Source organism: Notothenia rossii (assembly GCF_949606895.1).
Source record: "Notothenia rossii genome assembly, chromosome: 4".
Lineage (NCBI taxonomy): Eukaryota > Metazoa > Chordata > Actinopteri > Perciformes > Nototheniidae > Notothenia > Notothenia rossii.
In genome coordinates, this window is record NC_136902.1 from 28729704 (window position 1) to 28742478 (window position 12775).

Below are 12775 nucleotides of genomic sequence, written 5' to 3' on the forward strand. Positions count from 1 at the left end.
TGAAAACTGTGTGTGTGGTTAATGTGATCTAAACAGGTAATGTCTGGTTCGAATTCTCTCCAAAATGTTTTTACCATTGTTACATCATGTTATATACTAGGTTATATTGTTATATTATGTTATATTAACAGGCTAGGTGTATTAAAGATATGTACATTACTTACTTATTTTTGAATGTTTTGTCTTGTAACAGTTGAAACAATTGTGGTATAACATAAAATAATAATAAACAAACTTAGCAGTTCCCTTTAGCTTTACTTTAGCTTAATAGCTAATTGTTTAAGCTTTAACCCCATTACCGCTAATGTGCATCTGGTTTAGTCTTAACTCTCCTATCAACCTAGTTTCCAGACACAGTGGGTAGCTATTTTTAATGAAAACCCGGAGACTTATCTACTGTATGCGACCTGACGACCATCAAACAGCATACAAAATTAGCAACTAGCATCTATAGAGCAATATATTTGCCCAAGTTGGTGGACAGCAAAATAAGGGAGAATGAATATTGGACTTGGAGTCAGATGGATGTGCAAAATGTGTGTTTAAAGCTGTTTGCCCCCAATGGGCCAAACATATTAATGCTGCCTTTGAGAAGAAGCATCCTGAGTTCAGAGCCTGAGAAATGCGGATTATACTTAAATCTGAACGCATTCCTTAAATTGTGAAGTGGCAATTAGTACAGTTCCGGTAGAAATGTTTAATTAGCTAATGCTGGATATAGGGAAACATCAGCACTCATGTTTTACTGAAACTATATAATCCCACAATGACATTTCAATGTGAGGAACACAGACCTGGGTAAAGACTGTAGCTCTTCAGACTCTGTGAATAAACTTTACCTAATACAACATCATCCCTCAACAGAGAGCATCCTGCAATAAGATATTTAACAAAATGATGTACTTGGTAGAAATAGACATACTGTACAGTACCACGTTAAAAGAACAAATGAGAACACTTAATTATAAAAAGCAATAACATTTAGTAACCAAAGGCGATTCTGCCATGACATGCCACGATTTATGTGGCGGTTTTTGACCTTGGCTTGTCCAGCTGCAAGTGAATTTAGTGCCAACATCTAAACTGCAGGCAGTTTGTCCTCTGAGTAACAATGCCACAACAAGGCAATACTGGCGGATGATGAGGGAAAGAGAATGACTACTTAATTGCTATGCATGTATGTAGGAATTATTGTCATTATTGTGTATGTGTTTGTATGCTGTATTTCCAGTAAGCCCTATCAGGCATCCATTGCGAAGAGCCATTTAGGACTAATGGTGCCTACACCCACACACTGTTGGCTTAAAAGCTCCCGAAAAATGTGGGAAAGGCCCCTCATTTGTGAAAGAAAGTTACGGCTCGCAGAGGTTGAGCCGCTAACTCCGACGCACCACAAAGTAACATCAATCCAGGAAAACTCAATACAAGCTAATACGCTGCCTGACCCTTCCAAGATCGCCTCCCTCCTCTCTCCAACCTGAGCACCTGAACGGGACAGGTTTCGGGAAGACTTCCGTCAAAGGTGGCGCGTTGATGGATAGGAATTGCCAATTAACATCAGTGTCAAGGTGGCAATCTAGGCTGATTTCCACTGAGGTGCCAAGCAATCTAAAACACTTATTGAAGAGGAGGGACAGACTGAGAGAAGAGGGAAAGATCAGAAACAATTACTCTTTCATGCCTTTTCTCTCAGTGTCAAAGGCAAGGATGCACCATTGAGTCAGGCAGGATAGCAAATGCTAGAATTTCCCAAAAAAGGTGCCACAAGTATATCGTTAGATGATGGCGCCCTTTACAGGACGATACAGGATACTCTTGTGTTGTGTGTCTGCCTGTATTAGGAACAGTCGAGAACACACAGTCCCGTTAACGGTAGAAAAAAATGGAAATGACTCAGTTTTCAGGTGGGAGTAAAATGCCATTGCCACAGAGCAGCTTCAATCCACCATCCTGAAATGTGCGTGCTGTCAAGCCGGAGACAGGTGGTATTTTTTAGCGAACAAAGCTTGGCGAAATTGTTTAGCAGGTGAATGGAGTGGGAGACATACCACCTGCACTGTTTTGGCTCTGAATCTAAATCCTTCTGGATACTCTATCATCTTCTTTGTCTTTCCTGTCAAGCAACACACATTTGTTGGCAACACTGAGAAGCTAAAATAAATCAAACTTAATTGGTTTTGAAAAATAAGTTGTTGATTAAAAAACGTCATGCCTTCTGATGGACAGAAACACAATCCTCCTCGGTCAACATCTGCACTCCTCTTCCTTTGGGCAGATGTGTTAAGCCATGAAGAAAGAGCTGAACAGCGGAGGAACAAAAAGCGAAGCAGCATCTGCTCGGTCATGCCCCTTCCTCTTCTCTTGGCTGGCGTTTCTGTAAATCAGGGAGAGGGTGTTTGACTCTGCACGCCTGGCATCAGCACTTAGGTCCAGATTTAACACTCGAGAAAAGGAGATCATTTTTACCCACTTTATTGAGAGTCAACACCAAGAAGTAATGGCAAATGTATTGGATTGCCATGGTAACCGATGGGGAGAAGTGATTTCTCTCTGTGTCTCTGTGCGTCTCTCGCTGTTGAAGAGGCTGTATTGTACGCCTCTACAGGTCTTCAGCGGGTCAACATTCTGCATCACAATGTTCACCGAGCTCGCTTAAAAATAGACTCCTAAAACACTTAATATACATTTTACATGTGCTCACTTTGCTCTACAGGGGACGGACTTACTTATTTAAACCATGAATTTAACCCTCCATCCTCTTCACAATCTTGAAAACGTGATGAGAATTGTTGCCGCATTTGTCTTTTTTCGAAATACTTATTTTACTTTCAACATCCCTACTGTAAATAAACGCATGTTTCCAGGCTAGACAGTATCTATCAGGAACACGTGGCACCTTTTGCTAACTTCCCACAAGCCTGTTACATTTAACCTCACAACTCGGTAGCCTGTCTAACAAGGCCTAAGTTATCATCGGTGGCTTCACTGACTGCAGTTTTAATCATCTCGTATCCATAATGGAGCTGACAGCTCCATCTGCGTGGAGTAGAGGGGGGTCGCAGTTACTAGAAGCACAATCACCGGGAACAATCAGCGAGCATCTGGAGGCACCACGGCTACAGTACACCCCCCCCCCCCCCCCCACCACCACCACCTCCTCCTTCTTCTCCCACCTCCTGTATGATGGCCAGAGCGCAGTGGGAGAAGGATCAACAGGAGGCATCCATTAAGAGCAGAGGCATCCAGATTCCACACCGAATGAGATATGCATGAGGTACATTATGATGCTGAGAGTGCACACTGGTGTCCCAATGTCTCATAACGGGAAATTACACATTACATTGAAGTTATTAACTATCAAGGCTAGCGTTTCAATGGATACTTAGTACTATTGCCAGTGGCCCACTGTGTTATTACCTCCCCCTAGGAGGTTATGACTTCAGTTCTGTGTGTTGGTTTGTTTGTCCTTTCGACAGCAGGGTTACAGAAAATTATAAGACAGATTTTGACAAAAAATTGTGAAAGGGTGTATTCATGGACCAAGGGAAAATATATTATATCTTGAAGCAGATCCAAATCCCATAAACGCATATCTTTTTTACTTAAGGGAATGGCGTTGAGAGAGACTTGCGCTCTCTGAGAACAGAATTATACCCACCTACAGAAAGTTTGTATTAAACAAGACCTGCTAACAGTTAACAATGATAATTGTAAAAGTATACATTAATATCATTAAAAAAGGAAATCTGAGTGAGTGGCTGTGGCTCAAGGTAGATTGTCTTTCTCTAATCAGAAGGTCGGTGGTTTGATTTCCAACACATGCAGTCTCATGGTCATTTTTCCTGGGGCAAGATATTTTCATGCACTCGATGACATGAAGAACACGGCGTGATTGTGTGTGAATATTGGTCTCCCTGAGCAGGTAGAACATACATTCTGTGTTAATGGGTGTGGATTGGTGAATGTTGATTTGTAAAGCGCTTTGAGGCTTCATACAGACTATGAAAGTGCTATATAAATGCGACCCATTTAAATAATACAGAAAGCATTAGAAACAATGTCTTTGCTGAAGGCCTTTTGACTGATTGTGTGCAACATTAACGTCTATGTCCTGGGAGAGGGTGTGAACTTCTTCAGCGATTACAAAGAGTTGTCCCTTTGGTTGTCCTGCGCCATCAAAGCCAACAGTGAGTGGGAGGAAAGGCACATAGCCTGCAGTTAATAAGTGCAACTCGGACAAGCTGTGGCGAGCTGTCATGTACTTGATGTGTCATACTCAGTTCAAACCAAACTGATCGGCAAAATGTCACACAAGAAAAACTAATGGAAGGAGCAAAGAGCTCGTCCATGTGGATATAAAGTGGCTTACTTCTGCTCATTGACTGACTGCTTCACACATCAGCTTGAATAGATTAGGGTGAGTCTTAGCTTGACCATCATCAGGCCTTAGAGGTAAATCATATTTATAGAATATTGCAATTGAGATTAACAATTTAATGTGCAGATTTTGGACTCTGAAAAACAAAACACACCGTCCATCTTTATTCAAACCTTCAAAAGTTCCTTAACCTATTGCTACAAAAGCATCAAATTACAGCAATGTTGATAACAACTTCTAATATACCAACAAAAAGAGGTAGATAGAAATGGTGATAGATTATAAAATGAGTGAATGTGTGTATATCTGGTCATTGTCAACATCTCCTGCAAATTAGGAAATACTTATTGAGGAGCGTCAGAATCACCAGCCAATTGTTAGTCCAACATGTGTGCGTCTGCTGTGGAACATAACACTTAATATAAGGAGACGTTTCATATTAAGAGGCAGGAAACATTGGCAACTTTTCCAGTCAGTTCTGAAGCCTGCCATGTTTCTTTACTGCCTTCATCTCTTGGTGAGCTATAAATGGACTTTTCTTCACTATGTACCTAGCACTTCGATGTGAGGCGTTTGGAATAATTTCCTCCTTTCACAAACAACCACTTGCATCCCTGTTTGACAGTTATGTGCTCACACCCCGACACACAGTGAGAGATGATTACGGTCATGATACACACATGCCTGACATGGCGAAGACAAAGTACACTAATGGCTTGAATTTGTGCTGGTTGCCTACAGTATTCGTGAGTCATAGTGAATTAGTTCATGCATGCAGTTCATTGCAGGGGTGAATGGGCATGTATATTCTCACAGTTCCTTAGAGCCTGACTAGCGATGGTTTATAGATACTCTGAGCGGTAGTGGTTAAAGCATGTATGTGTTATTCTAAGTTGTATTTGTTTGATAGACATAGATTCAAATGTATTGGTCTTTATCAGAAGGTCTGTGTAGGTCCATGTGGTCCCCAAATGTAGTAATCAATTTGTAATATTCTTTTTAATTAAAGTACGTCTGAAAATGCATATATTAATTGGCTGATATGTAGAAATATGTTATTATTATTATTATTATTTTTTGTATTTACACATTGATAATGGTGTGTTAATCGTGTGAGCTAGCTAATCTGCGCTAAATCAATGTGAGGCACAATCCATAACGGTTAACTATTTAGCTACATCTACGTAGTATTATTTTAATTGGTTAGTATTGTATGCACCATAAATCTGTGTGTGTATGGCACTTTAGGTCACATTATATTGTAGGTCCAGTTTAATAAACAACTCAATGTTTTTACATATGTACGGTAGTTAGTAGGGGGTCCTTGCGTAATCCCTCTTTTAGCTTAAAGGTCCTTGGCTTGAAAAAAATGTAAGACCCCGGTTCTAATTTAGTTGCTTAAGAAAACACTGACAGGGCATTGCCTAGTTAATGTAGGTAATAAAAAAAGAAAGGCCATATATGAGATTGAATCTATCTGAAATTGAAGATTATTTAGTTTGCTACATTTTATGTAAACATTTTAAGAGGTTGTTAAGGCACCATGGCGGAGTTATCATGTTCACCAGAATTGGACAGACAACCAGAGAATATAATACCTCTGATCATGGCTGTTGTCATTGTTGAGGCATTCTTGGTCAATGCTCTAAAGATAAAGCAGACCTGTTATTAGCCCCCTGTCATTTCCACATCAGCGCTTTTTATATTACAATTAGCTGTGATGTGTGCGTGTCTCCCAGAGGTTTACTCTGAGCTGAGGCTTTTCTGTTTGAGACGCTGGGTGAGAAAGAATCACTGATGTTATAATTATTAAATAACAAGGAATTAAATCAGTCTTAATAGAGCATGATTTTGATGATTTCGTCCCTCACATTGGGCGCAGATTACCTGGAGGATTTGCATGTCATGTCCCCGCTTGAATTTGTTCTGTATAAGTATTTCCACGAATATAATTACATCTTACATCATTCACCTGAGAAGGTTGTCATGGTTAAGTTGGCACAGTGAGAGTTCGCCTGGAGAACAACAAGACACAAAGAAAAAGCCACACAGTATCCACCAAACAGCTGGGTGCCAAATGCAAACAATTCATATCTCAACATTCGGGACTAAAAGTCTGTGCATGCATGAAAGCAAACATACATAATGCATACACAGTATCCGAACAGTTATGTATTTTTCAGTGTAATACATCTCTATAACAATAAAGGTTTACACGCTACAGCTTGAATCTGTTTGGGCAATAAACCCGAAAGTCACAGAAGCCCTCCAAAGTGAAATACTATACAGTATGACATGTGGTTTTGCAGTGTCTTACTGAGGCAGAAGAAAGTATTGCATGTAATGAATTTACTGTTTAATTTAAATGATTGTCAGCTAATTTACCAGCCCAAAGTGTTTGTTCAAAGAGTGTTTACATCAAAACATGCAGCCAACACCCTACAACCATATCTGGCGCTTCAAAATAACATTTCACTCGCTATCCAATAGCAAAAAAGCTAGGTGTAAATAAAACCAAGAATCATTTGTGACAAATAAGTATTGCATTGATCAAACCATATTGTAGCCATGTTATTACATTTGTGAATACAATTGTTTTTCTTTAAGAATGTGACAGGCAATTCTGCAAAATAACACATAAATAATTACGTCATGCAAAATGTGTTACTTAGTGGATCTTCAAAAAACATTTTAGGGAGATTTGCTGTGTTTCTCCGCCCATATTAAACATATTTGGGGTTGCACTGTTCAAAAATAAATGTAAAAGACATCATGATTTTCTAGCATTTTAATCGTCAGATTCATTGATAATGAACATAATCTCATAATCTAGTTATAACAAACCAGAGTCATACTTTAACCAAAGTAAGAAAGACATTTTAATTACTCCTTATATTATATCTAATAATATGTGTTAGATCTGTCCTCCTTCCTCAGTTCTTTGAAAAAATCATCCCCTTGTTTTTTCCATAAGAGACAAATTACTTATGTTTTGAACTAAATGCCTCCTGTATTACCTCACAAAACACAAGCAGAAATCTAGATGAGGTAAATTGTTATGTGTACTCTGATTAAGATAATTTGTTTAAATTCGTTTTTCCTGTGTGATGTTGCATTATTCCGACTTAAATTAATGTAATGTCTCCAAAAAGATCTTCAAAGACAAAGCAGGAAAGATAAGAGAAAGAGACAGAGACCAAGTGAAGCATCTCTCCTTCGGTAATAGTTTCATTTCATCAGCATCCGATGCGGTGCTGTCGGCGTGGTAATTATGTCTCGCCTCGGGGCCAATATGAGGCAGACACAGGTTAATGTGTTGTGAAAGCAAAAAGAAAGTTTTCTGCAGCATTTAAGCACAAGGGTTTTGCTTTGAAAGTGATTCAATTCATCTGCTCTGATGAGACAAAGTTGGCTTATTCATACGATAAGGTGCACCCGATCAGAAAAATCTGACTTTTCATTTCCAGCTCTCAGTTAAGTGGTGGCTCAGTTCCTCCAGGATACATATACAGCCATCATCTCAAATAATTAGTGGTCTCACAGCCACCTCCCAATCAAGTGAAAATAAAGAGATCACAACCATGCTGACAAGACAATTACATACTGCCATTTCATTTCACATTCACTATACACCTATCAGTCATCGTAGTACAACATATACTTATTCCACTTGCAATTAAACCTACATTTAGTGTTCCTGCCTAAGTTCTGAGAGCTTCTTTTTTTTCAAAGATAAACAGCATAAAGAAGCCATGCTTATATCAGCTATGAGATCCAGAAAGGCTAGTGATCCCAGTAGAGCCCTGTGGTGCTTCCATTCATTATTTAGATTCTGGAATTATGTTGTGCTTCATTTACTAACGAAGGAAGAAGGCAGGGACATACTGTTAGAAAGAGTGCGTTATCGGTTATTGTTAATACTAATTACCATTTCTTGGTCAAATAGGTGACCGAATATACCTTTTTTTTTTTTACTACCTTTATTTGCATTATGTTTAAAATGTGTCCAAGAGCTAAAGATGGTTTCTAATAAGTAACTGGCCCAATTTAATTTGTAAGTATGTATATACTATGAAGGTAAAAAAGGTCACCTTAGACAAGGCAAGGCAAGGCAAGGCAAGGCAAGGCAAGTTTATTTATATAGCACCTTTCAACACAAGGCAATTCAAAGTGCTTTACAAAAAATGAAAGACATTAAGAAAATGGCATTTCAGTCATTAAAAAGAAAAGATAATAAAATAAACATTAAAATAACAAATACATGGATAAAAATTACAGTGCAGTTTAAGATGTGAATAGTTCAATTAAAAGCAGCGACAAACAGAAAAGTCTTCAGCCTGGATTTAAAAGTAGTAAGAGTTTCAGCGGACCTGCAGGTTTCTGGGAGTTTGTTCCAGATATTTGGAGCATTATAACTGAACGCTGCTTTACCATGTTTAGTTCTGACTCTGGGGACAGAAAGCTGACCAGTCCCTGAAGACCTGAGAGATCTGGATGGTTCATAATTTAGCAGGAGGTCAGAAATGTATTTTGGGCCTAAACCATTCAAAGCTTTATAAACCAGCAGCAGTATTTTGAAATCTATTCTTTGACATACAGGAAGCCAGTGTAAAGACTTCAGAACAGGAGTGATGTGATCCACTTTTTTAGTGTTAGTGAGGACTCGAGCAGCGGCGTTCTGAATTAGCTGCAGCTTTCTAATGGATTTTTTAGTGAGACCTGTGAAGACACCATTACAGTAGTCCAGTCTACTGAAGATAAAAGCATGGACAAGTTTTTCCAAATCCTGCTGTGACATCAGTCTTTTAATCCTAGATATGTTCTTTAGGTGATAGTAGGCTGATTTAGTAACTGTTTTAATGTGACTGTTGAAACTCAGGTCAGAGTCCATGACTACACCTAGATTTCTGGCTTTATCTGTTGTTTTGAACATTGCAGACTGAAGCTCAGCGCAAACTTTTATACGTTCTGCCTTGGCTCCAAAAACCATTACCTCAGTTTTATCTTTGTTTAATTGGAGAAAGTTCTGACACATCCAGTCATTGATTTGTTCAATGCACTTACTCAGTGTTTGAATTGGAGCATAGTCTCCTGGTGAAATTCTTATGTACATTTGTGTGTCATCCGCATAGCTATGGTAACTTATTTTGTTGTTTTTCATTATCTGAGCCAGTGGTAGCATGTAGATGTTAAAGAGAAGAGGCCCCAAGATGGAGCCTTGAGGTACCCCACATGTCATATTTGTCAACTCAGATGTGTATTTACCTATAGAAACAAAAAAAATTCTGTCCTTTAAGTAGGATTCAAACCAATTTAGAACTGTTGCAGAAAGTCCCACCCAGTTTTCTAGTCGGTCGAGTAATATGTTGTGGTCAACAGTGTCAAACCTTACTGTAAGTACTGCTCCACAAATTCCCCAAAATAGTCACAGCATTTCTCCGGACAACAACAAGTGTGTTGAAGGCCAAATTGAAAACAGAAAGTCATAAAACAGCAAGACTTCATCAATTAAAATAAATATTTTCAAATTTTGGAAATCAGTAGGACTTGTACTGCACATTGAATTCTACATTTCTCCATGTATTAAGACAATTTCCATTGTAATTGAGCAGGAGGCGGCTCAGGACATTTTGATCACCATTACTGTTATAGCTGCTTAATTTTATGACATTTATATTTATGCACCAAATGGGAAAGCTTTAATTAGCATAGTGCTTCCTTCATAAGTTGTTAAACATGACTTACGTTTAACTACCTGTACGGTCCATTTAAAAACCATGTTCCTCGAGGACTTAATGAAATGGTAAATATAATATAGTCTAGGCGTTCTCACAGCACAGAGGGACTGTCAATAAAAAATCTTTAGCGCTGCTGAACTGTACTTCAGGCATGAGGGCTACAGTATGGTGAAGGACATACTGTAGGCTGTCAATCAGGTGCTTTTTTCTCCAAAGTGGAGTTTTACATTAATGAAATGTAGATCAATTCTGTGGATCGTCATGCGCTACTTTGAAAAGGTGATCATAGATTGCAAGAGAATGAAGGCAGGAGACAACCTCACTTTAAACGGTGTTTTATATTTTTTTGCAATATACCCCAATTATTTTGCTAAATGGGGAAGCACAACGATCTATTTGTCCCTTCCCTATCGAGGGAGTTAACAGCCAAGTGCTACCTACATAACACATAATGTTGCCAGAATCTTCTTCTCCCTTGCCAGCAAGAGGTTTTTCACACCATCCCGCCACATGGAGGCCACCATCGAGTCTGTAGGGCAGCCATAGAAATGTGATTCCACACCAGCTTCCCACATGTCACCATGTGCCAACTGTGTTTGTTGGAACACACAACCAAGCTGGAGGTACCAATACAGGAAATCAAACTATGGCTTGATTGGGTTCCCAAACAAATGGGCAGGGATCCACAAAGATTTTGTCTGTGCAGTACTAAATCACATAGTTTTAACATTGAAAGCTTCTATTGGGTTACAATTAAGCCTGAAATGACTTTGTGCTGTTTTGTGAGGAGCAAGCTGGAGAGCAAACAGTTTTAACCGTATTAAAAAAGTTTGACTAAACACCAAACACAAGGATTGAAGTCAAATTGAAACCCGGGTCCCTGTGGGGATGAATATACTGCTCCTATGACCAGTGTGCCCTTTTGCCTAATCTAAGTTTGATCAACTTTTCTCTCAAGTATTGACTTTTCACAGCGTTAGGACTACTTTATTTGTCTGTTCAATATACACTATAGCACAAATTCAGTTGCTGCTCTGAACGTTTCCGATTCTATTTCTGTTGGAGATTTTAATGGTAGATTAGCATTAGCTTTTTAGCTTCTGAGCTGCTTTGCGTGTCTTACCTGATGTGTCCCCATTTGGCTTTGAAGGTTTGACTGTCTCCACGAAGCTGCCTGTGGCCTTGGTGGTGCTTATCCTGTTGGCCTCTGGTGTGGTCACCACAGTGAACGTCCTTTGAGTGAGACTGGTTGTACTGCTAGTGGTCGTGGCCACTGTGGGGGTTGAGACCTTGGTGGACAGCGTTACGTTGGGTTTACCGACGTCATCTATGCTATCTGTCCCCGTGGGTCCCCAGTCGATAAATCCGGCCACTGTGGTAGTCCGGCCCTCCTGAGACTTATCATTGTCCCATTTGAGCTGCCTCCGGACTCGAAGTAACCACCTCACTGCGTCTCCTCTACTGCCGATGGATAAAGCTGCTGGAGCTTCCGCTATTACAGCAAAAGGATCACCACTCTCCATTTGAGAGTTTCTCAACCGGCACTCCTTACATCCGGCTTGTCCTTTATGTGCTGGCTTCCTATGTTTTTGACTCTTGACTTTTGGCCATATCCCTGCCCTGTTGTCTTGAGGAGGAGGGATAGGGTTGAGGAGGCGGCGGGCCAACGGGCTCACTGTTCTCCAGTGGAGCTTGTTGGGCGTGTCCCAGAGCGGCTGCCAGCGAGGTCGAGAGCGAGGCACCGATTTAGGCGTGAGTTTGACCCCCGTACCCTGATTGAGGGGGCTGCACACAGAGAAGTCCAGTGTGAGGTGGGTCATGGCCAGCAGGATCCACACCCGGTGCCCAACACAGCTGCCTGGCCTCAAAGCAGACGGACTGCAGAGAAGGGGAGAAAGTGGAAGAAAGAAAAAAGTTTTAGATTCAAAGCATCTACACAATCCAAGTTTCCTTCGTCTCCCACCATCAAGTCAATGGTCTGTATTAGAGATTCACATTCGATTCACCCTCCATTTGCTCTCACGGCCAAGTTCTACTCCACAACTTCTTCAACAACTCAATTAAAGCTTCGATAATAATTAGCTTCACTGCTCGCCTCTTGAATTACAGTTTAAAGGTCAGGCAGAAAGGAAATGTTGTAAAACATGTGAAAGATTATAGATTTGCACTCTTTGCTCTCAGCTGTCAAACGCAGTGAGGACTTATCCTTGATGTTGCAGATTCATATCAATCCAGGGATGATTACACCGACACACAAGGTCAAGCCTGGTTTAGCTCATCATCATATTCTGCATTATCTCCCTCAGACACAAAGTCATCTGATTCCCAAAGGGCAATTTGATTATGCAGTGCAATGATCGGGGAGGTAACACGCAATGCCCGTAGAAGACACAGCGTGACAAGTCTGTCGCACAAAGCGGCACCTACAGTATACGGGTACCGCTTTAATGTATTCAAAAGTATGAACAACAATGTCCTTTGTGACTGTATAAACCTCCCTTTCGCCCATCAACAAGATGGCAAGGTGATAGATAGGCCGGCTTTCCAGGCCAGGACCCTGCAGTAGACTGATTTTTACAGACAACCTTCAGTGCCCCCCAGGACAAAGCTACACATTGATTCCTAAGGGAGAAACCTCATTATGGGATATCTTTCATCT

At 40.2% G+C, this 12775-nt stretch overlaps 1 protein-coding gene across 2 annotated transcripts in view; it reads right to left on the bottom strand.

Moving 5' to 3' along the window:
- ajap1 (adherens junctions associated protein 1) overlaps positions 1–12775 on the bottom strand; it is a 104598-nt gene that overhangs the window by 16460 nt on the left and 75363 nt on the right. For both annotated transcript variants that reach the window (XM_079679528.1, XM_079679527.1), the window contains exon 2: positions 11240–11994. In XM_079679528.1, the coding sequence (XP_079535654.1) occupies positions 11240–11994 (755 nt within the window). The remainder of the gene's footprint in view (positions 1–11239; positions 11995–12775) is intronic.